Raw genomic sequence first — 21073 nt, 5'->3', positions numbered from 1 at the left:
AAGATTCCGTGCCTGACACCTTCAACGGCAGCCAACTGGGAGTCGAAGAGAGGGACATTCCTGTGTTCTGTTTGGAGTGTAAGAGTGTTTGAATGGGGGGTCAGGGGATAAAAACCATGGGTGCAGGGACAGGAAAAAAAGAGAAATTAATAAACTTCTCTGTCGAGATGATGTCCAAGCTCTCCTTTCTTCAAGGTGCCAGCAGATGAAAAATCTCGTCTTCGGCTTCCTTGGTGGCAGCAGCAAATGTCGCGCAACCAGCGAATAAAGTGTTAGAACTAAAATGAAACTTAACTATGCGGCATGTAGTTTTCTTCGAACGAATGTCTTTGGACATTTGAGCAGCTTACTAATCACAGTTGGCCAAACGTGGTAGTGAAGTTAGGAACCTGAAGAACATCGCGAAGCAGCCACAAGCACAAGCCAAACGAGCGTGCAATCGCAACGCGAGACTGAGAAAAAAAAAGCAAGACAAATGCAGCAGGCCAATAGGAGGCTAGCATGTGGGGCGAGCGCGTGCTTTGAAGTGATGCCACTAAGGTCTTCCGTTTTGGAGCAATATTCGGAACAGCAAAATTTTTCATTGGAAGCACTTTTGAGCAGCAATATTTTCTACATTGGAGCACTTAGGAGCAGCAAAATTTCCCATTTTGGAGCAATCTGGAGCAGCTAACTTCAAATCGTGCAGGAGAAACAAGTTGCATTTACGTTCGATGACATGAAAAACTATTCTTAGGCGCTTGTGAAGAGCTGAAAGTATTTTGATTCATCGCAAATTTCATGGAGCCAATCATAGTCGAAGCACTCCCTATTTCAATTGATGAGGAATAATGGCGTCATGCTGTTGAGCTTTCTGGAAAAACTTGTTCAGTGATTATTTCTGTAGCAAATAAATAGAATACTGGTTGAATAAAATTGTACTGCATGAAATAACAATACAGATACACCTATGTGGTTATCAGCAGATATGATAGACAAATGCTGTGACGTGCAACGCTGAGACTCACACAGTCCCAGGCGCATTTCCCTAAGACGACTTCAAGAGTAAAAAAAGGTTCTTTTTCTTCCCAACTGATTATATTGCTGGACGTAATGTGGCGTCATTCAGCTAGTCTCAGAAAGCCAACCTCCTCTGGCACTCATCTCAGTGCTGAAACTACACAATTTAACAAACTTCATTTTCCTTTTGCAGCAATATCATATGTGGCTAGGACGTTCTGTCTATACTACAAAAAACCCCCACCGTGTCCTCTAGAAAGCAGGGCATAGTCCCAGGCGCATTTCCCTAAGACGACTTCAAGAGTAAAAAAAGGTTCTCTTTCTTCCCAACTGATTATATTGCTGAACGTAATGTGGCGTCATTCAGCTAGTCTCAGAAAGCCAACCTCCTCTGGCACTCATCTCTGTGCTGAAACTACACAATTTAACAAGTTTCATTTTCCTTTTGTAGCAATATCATATGTAGCTAGGACGTTCTGTCTATACTACAAAAAACCCCCACCGTGTCCTCTAGAAAGCAGGGCATAAAAAAAATCTTACAGAGTACCTTACGCATACGCCTAAGCATGGTGCCTAGACTATTCTAAACCACTATACTTCTATTCCAAGTAATATACTAAGGGCCACTCAACAGGCCCTATACCAAATTTTAGTTAGACAGTAGAAGTTGTTGGGTGCCCGACGAGGAATGTTTTGCCGCAAAAGTTTTTTTAGTCAGTTCATCACGAGAGGAGAAAACAGGTTTTTCGAAGCGGCGCGAAACAAGGATGAGAAGAGGCGAGCTCGAAACCCTTGCCGCTCCTCCGCGTAGCCTTCGCAAGCCGAATCTCTTCCCCACCCTCTCCAGAATCCGACCAAGAGGTGACATGCGCATGACGTGCCCAAACAAGTCCGAACCCCGAGCACGCGAGTGGCGTTGCTTTGTTGACCAGCGTTATTTTGTGGTCTTCTGCCTGTTTCTGTGGAATGGTTGGGAAACGCAGTAGAATAGATGAGCACAATGAGTGGTCGAACGGGTAGGAGCGTTTCACGGCGGTTGTTTGCTCGATGCGCTGACCGCAGGGACACGATCGCATGCGAAAGGACGACACATTAGCCTCGCATCTCGTTGCAATTCAAAGGAGAAAAATGGAAAAAAGACGCTTACATTCCCTTATTGCATGCATCTCATTATTTTTGTAGAGTTTTGTTCAAGCAACAAATTACATAAACTACGAGTGCCGTGTAAAATAATTTTCGCCAAGTCACGTGCCACTGTTTGCAACGTCAAATCAGAGTCGTCTACGTAGAGGACCAACGTCACTGCATTGCCGTGTACGTAGGGACATTCATATGCGCACGTCGTGGCCTCATTCTCTGGACGCGTGCCGGCAAAAGGGAGGGGGAGCAGTGTTCATTTTGAAATTTGACCCATTTCCGCGACGTGTAGCATTGCAAATTTTGGCAGACGTAATCAAAATGCCGCATCTATGCATTGTGCTTGTAAGCTCAAAATTGTCAAACCTGGTGAGTGGCCCTTTAAGACAATTGAAGGCAAGACCCATTTTGTTTTTATGAGATGGCAACTATATGGGCTTCTCGACTGCTTTTGCCATTGCCAGGGGTGTACCCAGAAGTTTTTTGAAAATAGGAGGGGGTCGCACCTTGATCCGAAGGGGGGAGGGCAGGCAGAAGGTCATTTTGCACTATATATGCCATGGCGAAAAAAATTTCAAAGGCGGGAAGAAGGCACTTTCCATTCCAAATGTGCCACCCCCCCCCCCCCTCCTTAAAAATGGCAACCCCGCCAATAGCACCTCTCTCGGATGACGTCAAGCCTTACTATTTGATTTAACAATACAATTTGTTAGTATCGCAATCACTCCTAAGAGTGTAAGTGAAACTAACAAATCGTATTTTTTAGATTCGATATCGCGTAACTCAAAAGAACCCTGGCTAAAGGGACAATGATCACTCTAGTTGCCGAAGCTTTCATGTTGTCAGTTATCTAAACGCGAAGCAGATGTTACTAGGACAGAAAGTTAACAAGCAGTCTCATTATGCCTCTAGATAGCACGTGCCAGCTACTTCAAGTGACGCAGCAGCTTTCCCTTCACCCCTCCCTTCGAAATGAAGCAATGAATGCAATGCAGTGATCAATTCTTTTAAACCCTTAGTTATTGACCCTGCAAAGTGAGAGGCAGACATGTAATCAGGCATAGTCGCTTCACAGGCCTTCTGACACTAGAGCCCCCAGCGATGGCCTCACTACAGCTACGCGTATTAAAACCGTATTGAGGCTGCTCTGACCAGGAGGCATGCTTTTATAAATGAGATGACATTCAAAAAGAAAGCACAAGCGAATTTTCAATTTGGACCCTAGCAACCTCCAGTTCGAAAGAGCGGGGTCTTTTAAGGGCCTTTTACCGCCACATCAATTATAAACGCCAATGTGCTGGTGGAAGGAATTATGAAAAAGCACTTCTGTATGATGATCCATGGATAAAGTATATTAGAGAAAAAATGTCAACACGTTCTCACCATTTACGTGTTCTTCTGTGGACGTAAAGCACGGAAAATTAGACCGCGATGTCTAGACATAGACGTGACAGACATTTTGGCGGCACGCGCGCAGTTATTAGCGACAAATACTTTATTACATGCTGCACAACTCTTCAATCTAACTATCGACAGCGTTCCAGGAACAGACGACGTGTGATAAATCGCTGCCACAGTTTCACGCTACGGATTGGACTAGACGTCACGAGCCCCTGCGGCGAGCGCGTTTCGTCGTGACGCAGAATCGCACAACAGAGTTGTGTTGGCACCAAACAAAGCATTGTGACTTTTAAAAAGTGCGCGTGACCGCAATTTATTCAGCGAAATAAAATAGGTACGTGATTGTGACTTTGGTGGCCCCGAGAACAAGGTGCACATGTATTGATGCGCTGGCGTGGCTATTGCTGGTGATAGACGCCTCGAAATCCGGCTTTGGCACAGTTTGGCGCAATTTCCATTCATGCTATCAGGATGGTGAAGTAAATATGATTTGATGCACTTTGGCCCAGTTTGTGCAGATGTGGGATCACTGCATTGACCAATTACATGCACGCAAGCGACATTTGAAAAAGGAGTGGTAGCGTCACTCTCGCTGCCCTGGCGCCATTTTGAAAATAGGGAAAAGACGCACAAATAAAGCAGCTTCGAAATAACACCAAGATGGTGGCACCCGGTTGGCTCCTTCAGAAGTTATAAGCTCGCGAACTTCGAACATATTTAGCGAATTTTCTGTCATTTCGCCACCACCTAGACATGTAAAGCTCTGTTTTTTAATATTTCACGATTGAACTCAATTTTCAGATTTTGCCAGGCGATTAATAAAGGTTTCAGCTGCACGATACTTCACTTGTTACAATATAGACTTTTTTGTGATTTTCTTTGCCCCTTCGAGACCCGCGTTTCTCCAAGCAGCCGGATCGAGCACCAGAACAATCTGCTGCTCCTCATATGCAGCGCCAAAATTTAACACTAAAGAAGTTAATTTGCTCCGAACAGGCACATGCAGAGCATTCTTCAATATCGACAGAAAAGCATGAAGCGGCCACTAGATAGCAGCTGATTTGGCACAAGGTCTATTGACTGATGAAAACGCTGGTTCCAACATGGAGATGACAGATGAGCCAGACGTTCAATTAATGGTGTTTCTGACTGAAAGTTTGGGCATGAAGTATGAAAGAACAGACGCTGCCAATTTTCAGCACCTAAATTTTTACATGTTTTTATATATGAACATGCCTGAGGTCGACATGAAATTTGAAGGCAGCACACCCTTGCCTGGCACATTAGTTGAAAGAGGAGCAGAAGCTAAGGAAATAGCGCTTTTCCCTTTCAAGTGGAGTGACACCACATTTATTGCACCAAAAGATGTATTTAAATACAATTTGGCCACTGTATTGTCTCATTTTTGATGAAACAAATACACTTCGATAGAGCACTTCACCAACCTAGCAAAAATAAATGCTTCTATTTTTTATCTCATGAAAATGTGCGTAGAGATCCTCTCCAACCTTTTTTTCTGCCATTTCCTTGTATTCGAAAAATATTAGACAACTATTAAAAAACATCCGATTCGATTCGCACTCAAGTTTCAATATTAAAATTTGCTTTGCACCCAATGTTTAGTGTTCGCACAGCTTTATAGATAAGCATAACTATGGCAAGGCGGTTGTGCATTGTCTTCAAGGGTGAAATTATAGCTACAGACACATGGATTGCAGCATTGACCGGACAGCAAAAGCAGGATGCTCATTTCAGCGACAAACTGAAGCGATTCCGCTTGCCGGATGGTTCACAAACATTACAGGATGTCGCAGCTTTACAAATCACTGATTGCTAAATGTGTGGTACACAACACAGCTAGGGCAAGGCACCGTGTCCAAGCAAAGATGTCGCTCTGCTCATGTCAGCACGTTGTAATACAAGCAGACGACAATCACTGCCCACAGGAGGTTGGGTGATGTATATACTACTAAGATACCCAATAGCATAGCAGCGGGTGCTACACAAACTGAAACATTTCTACCTGTCAAAGGCACGAGAAGTTGAAAATACATATGGCTGAGCCACTGCAAAATCCGGCGATTCACACGTTTAAAGTCTTGTCATAAATTACTTAATTAATGCACAGAGCTTAAATTGGCCTTCAAATGGTTCTTAGGACTTGCTTTACTGGCTCAGTGCGCTTACACGAAATCGTCAAAACTGTTTCAGGGTGCCTTCAAGTGGTGATAACTTGAAGAAACGCACTTTGCTCACTGAACGGGCAATTGAGGGCCTACAACCATCACTCAACCTTCATCTCAGCTGTCTCTAAAATTTCCTGAGTGAGTAGCTCACCATATTTCCCAATCACAGAGCAGGTTTGAAAGAGTGGGGCATCGCTATACAGCCACTGTCCAATTTCTCAGACGCCCAAAATTCCGCACATGCCTCCTAGACTCATTGTCAAGTTCCCCACAGAATCAATGCATAGAAAATTCCGAAATTCCAGACGTATGTAGCTTTTGCCATTTTACCACTAACCGCAGACTCAAAATTGAATGTTAACATCCGGCTATTCGCTGATGATTGTATCTTGTACGATGAAACTAATTTCATTGATGATTACCATGTACTGAATAATGCACTCGTGTCTGTCTTTTGTTGGTGTGAGGAGTGAAAAATGACTCTCAATGCTAAGAAATCCGTTACGCTTACAGTAGCTAGAAAGAAAGCAATATCTAATTTCACGTACACTATTAATGACACACCTCTTACTCGCGTAGTTAAACATAAATATTTAGGCATCACTTTAAGGCACGATCTTCGGTGGGAAACCCATGTCAACAATATAACCTCAAGTGCACTAAAGCGACTTTTTTTTTTTTAGTAGAAGCCTTCATCTGGCACCCCCAAATACAAAGCTGCTGGCATACAAGATGCTTGTCAGACCAATGTTAAAATATGCCATTATTGTTTGGTTTCAGTACACAAAGGATCTAATTGCAAGAATCGAAGGGGTGCAGAGGAAGGCAGTAAGGTTCATTTATAATAAATATAGGCAAACGGGTTCTCCTACAGAATTATTACACAAAGCTGGTTTGTCAACACTACAAAGTCGGGTGAAAATAGCAAGACTAAAGTTATTGTTTCAGTTAATTCATGGAGACATAAACATCGACGCGTCAAAACTAATCTCTTTCAGTCGATCTAGGTTAACACGTTACCGGCACTCTCAAGCACTTAATGAATACACTTTTCATTCAAACTGCTTTAAATATTCATATTTTCCCGCAAACCATAAGAAATTGGAACCAACTTAGCCCTTCTGTTACGAACACTTCATCTTTGAATGTGTTCTTAGATATTGTAGAAGCAAAGGTACACGCTGAGGAGTTTTTCTGAAAATTGTTGTTCTTTTTCTTTTCTTTTGTCCTCTTGTAATTCGTATGCAGGCTCTGTATATTGATAATGTGATTGTATCATTGTACATTTTGTCTTTATAGTTCTTGTAATTCGTAGTTTTGCAGAGATTTGTACCCTCACCTTGCTCATTGCTACTACTGCTTTTAATATATCGATTGCTTATTGTTTTGCATGCTAGAAATGATTGCTTCGTGTTTCTTTTCTGTATCATATGTATGCCCTCCCTGCAATGATCTCCTTGTGAGATCGGCAGTATCGTTAAAAAAAAAAAAAGTCACAATCGACCCTGCCATTTTCGTTATTTTCGCACCCTCGAAACTAAAAATGCCACAATCCAGCGCATGCCAATCCGTTGCCAGCCGTAGCCTCTGGCCGTACAAAGGCTGCATAGTGCTGTGCAGCCTGTGCTCCATGGAGGAAAGAAAACTGAGGAGAGGCCCTTGAAATGCAAGATGCAGAGCTAAAAATGTGTCAAACGTCACATGTTTTTGCAGGGCGTTGTGGGATTAGGAGGGCAAGCCGGCGTCTCGTGTCGTCTGCATCACCACTCATATGAACGTGTTGTTGATAGTCGACTGGAGTTTTGAATGTGCACTTATATGCAGCGTTTGCACTTCTAAGGTGATGCAATGTGTCAGAAGCCTACAGTGTTTCACTTATGTACGCCCCCAGCTGGAATTTACATCTTCAGTCTGGTCCCCTTTCCAAGATTACCTAACCACAATGCTAGAGTCCATACAAAACAAAGCAGCCCGGTTTATATCTCGCAATTATAGCACTCATTGCAGCGTAACAACATTAAAACAAGAACATTCTATTTCGCCATTGCACGTTCGTCGCTCTGTTGCACTGTTATGTTTGCTGCATAAATATATTCACAGCACAAGACGTTCTACGCTACCCCTAACAGCACCATTGCGCATGTCCAGACGCCTGCACAATCACCTTAGTTTCACTCGCATTTACGGCAAAACGAAGGCATTCAACTTATCAGCACTTCCTAAGGCCATATCATTATGGAACGATCTTCCCGACTGCATCGCCTCCATCACCGATCCAGATTCTTTTCGCGAACATGTGTGTAATCATTTTTCATTGCACTAATCGCTCTAACTTCACTGATGTTTGTAGCTGCAGCTGTGCCACTCATCTAGTTTCACACTTCTCTTTGGTTCTCTTTAGTTTTTGCTGTACCCACCGTTGTCTTGCAATTTATATTGGTAAACGCCTTCGTACGGCTAGCAGTATGTGTGTTTGGAAAATGCGTGTGTATGTTGTACACCTCGGCCTTCCGGTTTCTCTTTGATTTTTTTTTGTTATAGCCATTGTTCTTTCAGTTCTTGTTATTCTCCCAGTTTTTGTTGCTCAGTTGCACCGCCGTTGCTGCTCTCTTGAATTCTATACCTACGCCATCCGAATTTCTTTATTGTGTTTCGTTCATGTACCTTGAATTTCTTGTTATTCAAGCTTTCTGCATATCGGTAAACATTCGCGTATTACATTTGTTTGAGTGTCAGTGACTAGACACGCTTTGTCACGATGTGTTATTTTCTGTGTATTCCATGTTATTTATTGATGATCGCCCTATTACTCTTTGAAGTTTGTACCCCCCTTACTCAATGCTCTCATTGAGCTTGTAAGGTATCATAAATAAAAAAAATAAATAAGAAAGTGTGAGTTAGTCTTCATGGTTGCAGGCTAATTTTATATAGCTTGAGGTCTAAAGTGGTCAATTTCGAAGCTCGTGACCACTTCTTCGAAAACGGTTGGCACCGCAGCTTCGTTGTTTTCCTTCAGCACTGTGCTGTTGCGTGGATCAGCGAAGGAAGCCTATAATTCCCAAAAGAGAATGGCAGTGTACACGGTTATGTGAGCCATTTTTCTTTACAATGGTCACAACAATCCGAAAACATGTGGCCCACTGCTCTCACCGGAGCTTACCAAGTCAAGAATTAGACGAGCCTGACAAAGAGGGTGATTAATTGTTTCAATTATTACTTCCTGTTTATGTTTTGCATGCGGTGACCTCATCGTTGGCCAAGTTTTTTTCTATATGGTTGCAGCCGGCCGACCCGCGCTAATGCTGCGAATGATACTCGTGCGCACATATCGTGACACACATGGCAAAGAATGATTTGAAAGTACTTCATCTGGCTAAATAAATAGCAAGACAAACAAAATGACACGTCACTGTTACATTATGTTTCATGCCCCGAACTTATTGTATCTGCAGAAGATAACAGCCTGTCGTGGCGATTATTCGGCCGATTCGCGCCCTTGCTCTGTTGTATTCAATGGATTAAACCCAAAGTGCAAAGCTGCAAGTTTACAATAGATTCACAATATGAGCCACAATGAGGCTGTGAATGGCACACAGGCACTCCACAAGCGAGTATTGCAGCATGTTTGCTCATCGTTGATCGAATGGCAACAACGATGCCGCCTGACGTGTCTGAAATCGGCTCATGCGGCTCGCCTCTCTCTTGCTGGCACTCGTGGCGCATGCGCAAGCCGCCGTAGTGTGCCCAACATTGCAAGGAGTAATCCTCTACTCTTCCCTGCTTCTGGCTTCCCTAAATGTGACGTAACGGCCTCTCCTCAGTTCATTCCATCCTCCATGCTATGCTCCGACAGTGGCAAAAGTTACCCTGTTTACATATAGTCTGCCATCGGCATGCTTGCAGACTCGTGGAAGGCAGTTACACAACAGACCCTCCGGAACTGTTTTCGCAACGAGTTTCATAGTGGATGGACACTGAGACAGCCGTCTCGCTTGAAGTGGATAGCGTGTGCGACAAACTTCCACCCGCAGACGTTGCCTTTTATGATCTGCACGTTGCCGATGTTTCAATTACAGCCAGGATAATTTTTGAGGGCTTCGCCGATGCTGACAAAGACCTCGAGCTGTGTGCTGAATTGATCGATGACGAAATCATTCATCAAGTTATGGAGGATTCTGGCGAGTCAGACACTGAGATTAAAGAGGCAGCACCTACACAGCCAACAAGCTCGGAGTTGACGCGAGCAATGACTCTGTCATTGGTGTACAGCGACAACATGGCGTTAACTGATAGCACACATCATCGTGGGCAAGTGGAAGGCCACGCAAAGAAAAAATAGGCGACTTTTCTTTCTTTTTTTTTGTGCCTAAGTGTTTACAAATGTAGTAGCGCCTGTCACATCATTTTTTTTTCTTTTCTTTCTTCCTTTCAGCTCTTTTTAGAGCCACCTAAATGATGCATTGGCTGAATTGCAATAGGAACTCTGTACTCCTGCCACACCCCTCTCCGTCAGCGAAAAATACCTATTAAAAAGTGTTTTCACTTGCATTCGTTTTTCAGCACTACGCGATTTTCCGGATGTTTTCGCCGTCCCTTGAGAGTCCGGGAAATCGGATGTCGACTGTACTCGAGGCAGTGCACACAGCTGCAAACAAGTACTTGTTGTGCTTTCTGAGGGTGTAGCCCCTGCTTGTCTGCTGCATCATCTTACAGCACTGCTCTCCTGCTGGAAAGCTTATCTGGTGGCGAGACAACCTGTGCAGCACATACAGCACCATTCCCAGGGATCTTCATTTCAAGAAACTCACCGTGCCTCGCTAGAACCTCCGGTGCGATGTAGTTGGGTGTGCCCACCAGGGACTGTGCTAAACAGCGCTGGTGCTCCCTCCTCCGTCGTCGCTCTAGTGGCTTGCTTCGTGAACACTGGCAATCCTCAGACCAGTTTTTGTCAGGCTCCATAGAGTCCTGGCGTGCGTGCTCTCCTGCAAAAGAAATGTTCGCTCAGCTCTTTACAAAATGCACAAGCAAGGCTGGGCAGAGATATTTTGAAATTGTACCGCAATATGATACAAGGTGCTTGATCAAGAGGTATTTGAAATACACATGCAATGTGCTACAGCATTGATTGTATCCAATATGACACTCAAGGTACATCAATATGTACACAAGTTTGATATTGTAAATTTATATATTGTAGTAGCTAACGCCTATGCGCAAAAAAAATGTTTGCTTGAAAATCTCTTGAACACTGCCAACTCATCTGGATGAAATGCTTGTTACTATCACAAAAGTTTTCTTTTCTGCTAGACCAAAGTGTGTTAGTTTAATTCTGAAACAACTTATTGAGGTTGCTTGAGCTGGTTAACCTGACATCTCTATAAAAACTTCATGGTTTTGCTTGTTGCTTTTGTCATTGATGGGAGCTGCTGCTCTGCTAGCCAACCAGCTCCCTGGTTGCCTAGGAGTGGTGAGATGGAGCAGTTTCTGGAACCTTGATTCGGAGCTGTTAGTGGCATTCATTATTGCCACCTGGTGTTGTGAGCCGGCAAGCTGTGGCCAGCCGAAAAAGGCAAAGAAGACAACGGCGAGGAGTGTAGACCACCATACATGTTAGCGCCTTACTGTCCCTATACAGGGTGTCTATTAATTTGCTTTTTCGAAATTCAGAATGTTCGGAGCACGTGCGGTAACCATGAAAAAATATGCATATCTGGCCAAAATGAAACCTCCGAGTGAGAGAGAAAGCAAGTTGGCTGTTTAATATTTAAAAGAACAAGAAAGCAAACACAAGAGTTAAAATTAACTGCAGCTAAAAGTTTAAAAAAGCCCACGACAGTCCTACAATGCAGCCAAAGCTGCTAGAAAACGAAGTCGCACCATCTCGTGGCATCAGTGTAAAAGGAGGATGCCGGAGTCCAGTCGGTTCCGCCACTGGAAAATATTCTAGTTCACTATAACAGTTACAGCCCAGGCCGCTTAACATGTGGATTGGACAAGACTGACCTGTATTTACTGACTCAACTATTTCGGCTGTGAATTGGATTGTATCTGATGTGATATGGATTGCTGTATTCACTATTGACTTGCATTCGTATCTAAATTGCACACCTTTAGTATATACTTTTCAGGAAAAACAAAAACACAAATATTCCTACTCGCGTGTTCTGTGCACCTTGCATTGAATAATGACTAACAACATCACAAGAATGAAGCCTTACTGCATAATTTTCTTTCTTTCATTCTTTTCTTTTCCACGACGAGCACATGCATGTTAATGTTTTATTCCTCTGGACTTAGAGTTCGAAAAAATCCTCAGATGCCTGCAATGAAAGCTAGCGGTAGCGTTTAAAGCGATGACGTTTGAACATGTGCTGGCAAGAAGGAACCTGTCAGGGCACAACGGCTTTCTCGATTACATAAATTTATCACAGATGCCGGCGGGTTATCTTCATTTGTGTACTCTTCTATGGATATAAGGCTAAAAAATAATCCCAGATTTAATAATACCATCTCGAGACACTGGAATGAGTAATTTAAATGAAGTTACCCTTGAAACGCGAGCTACCAGCAATAAGTGTGTAGCTGAGGACGTTTGCCATTGCATCGTCAATAATAATGATGATAGTAATAATAATATTAAAAAAGGCATGACATAGCCCGGCAAGCCTCTGCTTACCGCTGACCTAGCCGAACCAGAAGGGCTTCAAGCCGAGCCAAATCATGGTCAAAACAAACATGCACAAATTTAACGATGTGAATTATGTTGTGCTTATGCTGCTCAGATATGCTGCTTGATATGCAGACGAAACAGACATCAACAGAGTGTATGTACGAACATGGAAGCTAGGGAATGGTTTAGACAACGTAAATGACAAGTTGCCAAGCAAAAATTTCCGCTGTCTTATTTTTACTTTAGGCTGCCACAACTGCAACAACCAGCACATCGGTGAGACCCCTGATTTCAAGGAAAGAGTTAAAAGCCCCCTCCCCCCCTCCTCTCATTCATTATCATCCAAAATCGACCATATACAAAAAGTTTATGTTCCTTGCTGTTAAACAGAACACAAATATGAGGTCAGGAAGCTGCGTAACCTTATATGCTCTCGCTAAACATGTGGTTTCTAAAGGCAGCCAAACTTACTAGTCAAGTGTGCCTGTTCTGGTCAAAGGAAAGCTTGCGTCATGCCTGCACCAGAAATACTAGCACATGCAGACAAGTGCACAGTGCCAACAGGAGTGATGGGACACTTCCAACAATGTGCTTACGGTGCTTAGATCACGCACTTAGGCGTACTTTATTTCATTTTCTAATTTTCAGTTTATTTTTTTTTTATAAAGCTAGAAGACGAACAAATATACAGGCGAGGGTGTCAAAGTAAAAAAACTGTAGTAGGACACTCTGCCTTTCTTATGGCTATTTTTGTGAACAAAGCTCGCGTAGCTGGTGCCATAGTGTCAGTAAACTTTGTAATCTATTGGTAGGTGTATCATTTTGCATCTTTACTAAGAAGCAACAGTTGTGCACTGCTTTTTTTACACAACTTTTAGCTTTTCACTGTAGCTGCAGCCGAAGGAGTGGCTATTTAAGCTTTGATCTATGGTAATGCTTATTTTTGTGATGATTGCACAGGCTACACAGTAAGTTTTCATGACCAAGCCAGATTTTAAGAAGTTCCCCGACTTTTCCATGACTTTTCCAGAAGGGTCCGAATTCCCCAACTTTTCCAGGTTTTCCAGGTTGGTAGACAAGGGGCGTGAGGCCGGCACCAACATGACCGTGCCACTCACGCATTTTCTTCTGCTAATGCAGGTTATCTACTGCTCCGTCGCAAATGCGCATCATCGTAATGGCAGCGCAAGCACTGAGCGACATACATCGGCGACTACGCTGTGCAGAACAGAGGACCGAGGCCAGGACGACGATTGCTGTGTGTGCCCGGCTACCCATTTTGGACAGTGTCAACTGCCGATCAACAAACCTTGGGCAGATGAAGGCCATGTCTACCAAGTACAAAATCAGGACTGGATCAGTACAGCGACGGGGCGTGAGGCCTGCACCAACATGACCGTGCCACTCACGCATTTTCTTCTGCTAACGCAGGTTGGTGGTTGTTCAAATGAGGGTTTTATCTTTTATGTATTCATGATGCCGGTCAAGCCGTGTTAAAATGCCGTGTTGTGTGTTGTTATACTAGACGTCGCTTTGTTTTACTACGCAGATACGCGTTTTATTTCTTGCTTTTGTTTCTGTGTGGTGACGTTGAGTTAAACCCTGGTCCGACTACGGCAGAGGCACTAAATCAAATATTGAATGGTCAGAAAGACATAGAGAGAGAGAGAGAAATACCTTTATTGGGTTGAAAAAGAATGGGTTTAGGAGCTAGATGGGTGGGGCCCCATGTCTAAGGCTCCACTGGCTTGCACCGCCTGCCGGACATGGTCCAGGAGTGCTAGTTACACCTCCGGGTCCGAGCTAGCGAGGAGTGCCTCCCATTGCTCCAAAGAGTTTTCCATTCTATACATACGCTGTAAGCGATCAAGTTCATTTTGCCGTTTAGCACAACGCCACGAGATATGGTAAAGGGTCGGTGGCGAGTTGCGACACCACGGACAATCGCGCCCATACAAAGTTGGATAAATTTTGTGCAGTCGTAATAAATTTCGATAAACTCTCGATTGAATTTTACGGAGATCTATGGCGTCTTCCCCTTTAAGAGATTTGTGGGGGGTGCCATATTTCTGTCACGTGCATCGCTGGTGAGCAAGAAGCTCTCGTGGAGCCATCCGAGCCGGGTCGTTTTCCTCCTCCTCGCGAAAGCCGTCGTTGCTGGGTGGTGGTAACAGCGAGAAAGGCTGTTGCTACGCTCGGTTCGTGAGCGCTCGAGCTAGAGCGTCCGCCCTCTCGTTACCATGTCCAGGGCACCAGACCAACCTATAAGTGTTGCTCAATTCGCCGTCTAAAAATTTGCAAATGTTTAATGGGAGGCGGCCTTTCGTGAATAGCCGACACGCCTCTTGCGAATCTGAGAGTATGGTGATGTACGTCTGGCCGTCGCTGCGCTCTCGACTTTTAATTGCCAATGCGATGGCGAAACACTCGGTTTTGGTAATCGATGTAGTGTACAGTGATGCGCTGGACGCTACGCTTCTCGTGTCACTGCTTACCATTGTGACTACGCAGCGCTTCCAGTTGTACCTGGAAGCGTCAACTTATAGCACGTTCTCATTGCCTCCGACTAATTTTCTGATCCATTCTACACGCCCCTCTCGCCTTTCGTGATGCCGCTTCTTGGTCATGTTCCTCCTGGGGATAGGGGCAATCGAAATATGTCGTCAGACTGGGTCTGGTACGTCTACCAGCTCCTCATCCAAGTTTTTGGGGTTGCGGTGGTATACCTGCCCTCAGTTTGATCAGGCTAGGTTTAATAGTTCCAGAGTTATTCCGCAATCAAAATTAAGCCTAATCACTAAAAAGATTAAATTGGTAATATCACCTCGCAAACGCATTTAAATTTTGTCCGCTTAATATAAAATAAACCGCACCCCATAGGCTACCAGGAGGCCCAATTCCGTAACCTCTAGGCCCTTAATTAAGGTGGTAATTAGCAAAAAGCTCATTTCATTAAAACAAATTTTCAAAAGGAGCTACAGACGCCACCAAAAAATAGCTAATATCTTCTTTTAGAACACAACAGTCCGGTTTTTTCCGTGTAAAAATAATTTTGATAGCTTAAGGTAACCGGAAGATACAGAGTTAGAAAGAATATAACGAAAACCGCTAATAAACGTGTGGCCCCCGCGTCTTCCCTCGCTCAGAGGAGGAGGGCGGCTCACTGCTCGGGAGAAAGGTACGCCCGTCAGATCAAAGTCTTGAACCACGTGTTGTTTTTTGTCCCCTTACGATCGCTTTTAACTTTGCTAATAACCTACCGAGAAACTTCTAACTCATACAGTGCAAATCCCTAATTGTAGACCTGTCGCCGCTCAGGTTTCATCAGGACAGGAGCAATTGTACCGGAACTATTTTGTGACCAAAATTAAGCCTAATCACTAAAAAGATTAATTTGGTAACATCACCTCACAAACGAATTTAAATTTTGTCCGCTTAATATATTCATAAACAGCACCCCATAGGCTAATCGGAGGCCCAACTCCATACTCTCTAGACCATTAGTTAAGGGGGTAATCAGCAGAAATCTCATTTCATTAAAACATTTTTATAAAAATAACCACAAACTTGACTGATACACCGCTGAAGCCTACATTTAGAGCATAACAATCCGGGTGCGGCGATGGCGTAGTGGTTAGAGCATCTGCCTCGCATGCAAGAGGTCCGTGGTTCAAATCTCGATGCTGCGCAGTTCCCAACCAGAAAAAAAAAAAAAAAAATCCGCGTGTTGATGGAACTGCATTAAGAGGCCTGGGGTGCGGCCTCACCGGTAACCACCGCCGGGAACGCACTCCCTCACCAGAGAAGGATTGGCCACCCTGGTGCAGTATCTGGCCACTACCTCCTACATGCATACGTCAAATAACTCACGGACCTCAGTTCCCAGCCGCTGCGAAGCAACTGACCATGGCGGCGGTCAGATCTGCAACGCAGCAGAGGGTGCTAAGAATCTCTGGACTACAGGCTGTTATTGGAACCTGAACTTGGCAACGTTTAACGCTAGAACCTTATCTAGTGAGGGAAGTCTGGCTGTACTATTCGAGGAGCTAGAGGGTGTTAAATGGGATATAATAGGGCTCAGTGAGGTTAGGAGGACAGATGAGGCCTATACTGTGCTACAGAATGGGCACGTCCTTTGCTGTCGGGGCTTGGCAGACAGAAGAGAACTGGGAGTGGGGTTCCTAATTCACAGAAACATAGCTGGCAACATAGAGGAATACTATAGCATTAATGAAAGGGTGGTAGGTATTGCAATTAAACTGAATAAAAGATACAAGATGAAGGTAGTACAGGCTTACGCGCCTACATCCAGCCATGATGACGCTTCAGTTGAAAGCTTCTATGAAGACGTGGAATCGGCAATGAGTAAGGTAAAAACACAGTATACTATTGTGATGGGCGACTTTAATGCAAAGGTAGGGAAGAAGCAGGCTGGAGACCAGGCAGTAGGAGATTATGGCATCGGCACTAGAAACGCCAGAGGAGAGCTACTAGTAGAATTTGCAGAACGCAATAATTTGCGGATTTTGAATACCTTCTACCGCAAACAAGAAAACTGCAAGTGGACATGGAGGAGCCCTAATGGCGAAAATAAGAACGAAATAGACTTTATAATGACTGCACACCCAGGAATCGTGCAGGATGTGGAAGTGGTTGGCAAGGTACGATGCAGTGACCATAGAATGGTACGGTCTCGAATTCGCCTAGACTTGAAGAAGGAACGACAGAAACTGATACGCAAGAAGCCAATCAATGAGCTAGCACTGAGAGGGAAAGTACAGGAATTCAGAGTGTCGCTGCAGAACAGGTACTCGGCTCTTAGTGAGGAAACCAACCTTAGCGTAGATACAATGAATGATAATCTGACGAGTATTATTACGGAGTGTGCAATGGAAGTTGGAGACAGGGTAGTTAGGCAGGACACTGGCAAGCTTTGCCAGAAAATGAGGAACCTAATTAAGAAGCGTCAAATCATGAAAGTGTCAAGTACAACAGACAAAATAGAACTGGCAGAGCTTTCGAAGTTGATTATTATACGTAAGGTATGCGATGTAAGAAGGTATAACATGGAGAGAATTGAACACGCTCTGAAAAACGGAGGAAGCATCAAAGCAGTGAAGAGGAAACTTGGGATAGGCAAAAGTCGGATGTATGCACTAAGGGACAAAGAAGGCAAAATAACTACCAATATGGATAGGATAGTTAAAATAGCGAAGGAGTTTTACAGAGATCTGTACAGTAGCCGAGACAACCATGACCTTAATACTATAAGAACTAGCAGTAACCCAGATGACACCCCACCAGTAATGATAGAAGAAGTCAGAAAAGCTTTGGGGAGCATGCAAAGAGACAAAGCTGCTGGTGAGGATCAGGTAACATCAGATCTGCTGAAAGATGGAGGACAGATTGTGTTAGAAAAACTAGCCACCCTGTTTACGAGGTGTCTCTTACGGGAAGGGTACCAGAGTCTTGGAAGAACGCTAACATCATCTTAATACATAAGAAAGGAGATGACAAGGACTTGAAGAATTACAGGCCGATCAGCTTGCTCTCTGTAGTATACAAGCTATTTACAAAGGTAATTGCTAACAGAGTAAAGAAAACATTAGAATTCAATCAACCAAAGGAACAAGAGGGATTTCGAACAGGCTACTCAACAATTGACCACATTCATACTATCAATCAGGTAATAGAGAAATGCTCAGAGTATAACCAACCACTATACATAGCCTTCATAGATTACGAGAAGGTGTTTGATTCAGTAGAAATATCAGCCGTCATGCAGACACTGCAGAATCAGGGCGTAGATGAAGTATATATAAACATTCTGGAAGAAATCTACAGGGGATCAACTGCTACCATAGTGCTTCATAAAGAAAGCAACAGAATACCAATCAAGAAGGGTGTAAGGCAGGGGGACACAATCTCCCAAATGCTATTTACCGCGTGCTTACAGGAGGTTTTCAGAAGCCTAGAATGGGAACAGTTAGGGATAAGAGTTAATGGAGAATACCTTAGTAACCTGCGCTTTGCCGATGACATTGCATTGCTGAGTAACTCAGGAGACGAATTGCAACTCATGATTACGGAGTTAGACAGGGAGAGCAGAAAGGTAGGTCTTAAAATTAATCCGCAGAAAACGAAAGTAATGTACAACAACCTCGGAAAGGAGCAGCGCTTCGAGATGGGTAATAGTGCACTTGAAGTTGTAGAAGACTATGTCTACTTAGGGCATGTAATAACCGCAGAGCCTAACCACGAGACTGAAGTAACTAGAAGAATAAGAATAGGGTGAAGCACATTCGGCAAGCACTCTCACATTATGACAGGTAGATTGCCACTATCCCTCAAGAGGAAGGTATATAATAGCTGTATCTTGCCGGTACTTAGCTACGGAGCAGAAACCTGGAGACTTACAAAGAGGGTTCAGCTTAAATTGAGGACGACGTAGCGAGCAATGGAAAGAAAAATGGTAGGTGTAACCTTAAGAGACAAAAAGAGAGCAGAGTGGAGTAGGGGACAAACGGGGGTTAACGATATCATAGTTGAAATAAAGAAGAGGAAATGGACATGGGCCGGGCATGTAGCGCGTAGACAGGATAACCGCTGGTCATTAAGGGTAACTAACTGGATTCCCAGAGAAGGGAAGCGGGTTAGGGGGAGACAGAAGGTTAGGTGGGCAGACGAGATTAAGAAGTTTGCGGGTATAAATTGGCAGCAGCAAGCACAGGACCGGGTTAACTGGCGGAACATGGGAGAGGCCTTTGTCCTGCAGTGGACGTAGTCAGGCTGATGATGATGATGACCTGCCCTCATCAGTATCTCTCTTCCCGACTTCGTCTAGCTGAGGCGGTTGCGCTGAGAGATCAATGTTGCTGCTTTCAGTTCAGCGTACGTGTTATGCAGGCCAATCTCGAGAAGCCTCTGTGTCGGAGTGCTTATCGGTAAGCCTAAAGCTGCCTTGTAAGCCCCTCTGATGATAGAATCTACTTGCTCTTTCTCGCTCTTGTTCAGCGTGTGGAAAGGCAAGCTGTATGTCAATTTTCTCATTACGAGCGCCTGCACTAAACGGACAGTATCACTTTCTTTCATGCCTTTTTTGTGGAAGGTGATTCTCTGAATCATCCTAGCCACTTGTTTAGTTGCCGATTTAAGGAGACCGATAGTGTGATTCGCCCTACCGTTGCTTTGAACCCAGAAACCCAGGATCCTGGCGACCGTGACATCTTTAATTTTTTGCTTTTCGATTTCAATTTCTATTCTTCCGTTACTTTTGTAGCGTTTGCTAAGGGCCAAATTACAGGCTATTGAGACGTCACAAAATCAAAGTAACACAGCTATACAAGAGCTTAAGTCATGAATAGATTCAATGGAAAGCACAATAGCCCAGTTCGCAAACTTAAAAGAAACTGTGACGGAATGCAGAAAGAAAACTGAAGATATGCATAGTATCGTAAAGGATTTATCCCCTAAAGTGGATGACTTGGAAAACCACAGCAGGCGATGTAACTTGATTTTTATGGTGTCGCGGACAGTGAAAGTCGTGAATTGCCCACTGCTTCTGAGAAAAAAGTTCAAGAAATCGTTCAAGAAAAAAGTTCAAAGAAATCAGAAGCTTTCCGTGTCTTCGCAAGCTATGCTCTGTCCAGCATGATGCGAGATGAAGTCCAGCATGCCTTAATAAAATCGCCTTTTATGTAAAATCGTCAACCACCTAGTGACTCTTCTCGCATATAACGTATGCTCAAGCTTTTCGGCAACCGGTCACACCTGTTTTTCTGCTTTCCACCGTGGAATGCTCAGACAGTTTAAGTGGCCCTATATTACAGTGCTCCTCGTCTGGCCTCGCGAAGATCAGACATCTGGCATGCCCCAGATCGATGTCCTCTCTGCCTCCACTGTGGCAAAGCTGAACATGACTACTGACAATGCAATTACCGACAATTTGGACTACGCGGATCTTCAGCAAACTCTTCGTCATGTAGGTTCAGTCAGCGGCTACGTGAAATTGAAGTTTATGTTGCCCAGCAGCGTAGACCCTTATGATCCTGGCACCTATCATGCTCCCTATCACCACAGCGATTTTCTCATAATCGGCGTACCTATTCGAGCATGGCGCAGGGTCGGTCACAATGCCCACACCAGGAAAACTAGTAACCACAGCGACCTTGGGGGGTGAGGCCGTTCAGACTGAACAAACTCAAGGCCTCCTATTGATACTTGACCGAACTAACAATTCCCAACGATGACGTCACCAGCTGATACCGCAAAGCTTTCCTAAGACGTTCCAGTACGGCTCGACAGTCCCAAAGTAGGTGCTGTAGTGGACATGAGTGCGAATTTCTGTATAATATGTGAAAAACTGGCACCCCCCCTGAAGAAAGTGACGATGCCTTGGAACCTTAGGCCAAGTCGTAGTGCTGGCGGGAACATCATCACACTACTCAGTATTTGCATGGCACGATTCGCGGTCCAACTTTTGTTGTCAGTTTGAGCGTTCTCCCATCAGTGTTCTCGAGACCTGATCATTGTCATGAACTTTCTGAGGGAGCACGGTGCTGTGATCTACATTCAACAATGCCTCGTCACATTGTCAGCAAAGAGCGCCCCACCAACACGAGACACCAGCATATGACACCAGCCAAGATCGAGTATGTCTGTGTGTAATTGACGATGCTGT

At 44.2% G+C, this 21073-nt stretch overlaps 1 protein-coding gene across 2 annotated transcripts in view; it reads right to left on the bottom strand.

The window, feature by feature from the left end:
• wts (serine/threonine-protein kinase warts) overlaps nucleotides 1–21073 on the bottom strand; it is a 264916-nt gene that overhangs the window by 91489 nt on the left and 152354 nt on the right. For both annotated transcript variants that reach the window (XM_075896365.1, XM_037424377.2), the window contains one exon: nucleotides 10532–10705. In XM_075896365.1, the coding sequence (XP_075752480.1) occupies nucleotides 10532–10705 (174 nt within the window). The remainder of the gene's footprint in view (nucleotides 1–10531; nucleotides 10706–21073) is intronic.

This window comes from Rhipicephalus microplus, chromosome 5, assembly GCF_043290135.1.
Source record: "Rhipicephalus microplus isolate Deutch F79 chromosome 5, USDA_Rmic, whole genome shotgun sequence".
Classification (NCBI taxonomy): Eukaryota; Metazoa; Arthropoda; class Arachnida; order Ixodida; family Ixodidae; genus Rhipicephalus; species Rhipicephalus microplus.
The sequence above is the reverse complement of the archived record's forward strand: the minus strand, read 5'-3'. Positions and strand labels throughout refer to the sequence as shown.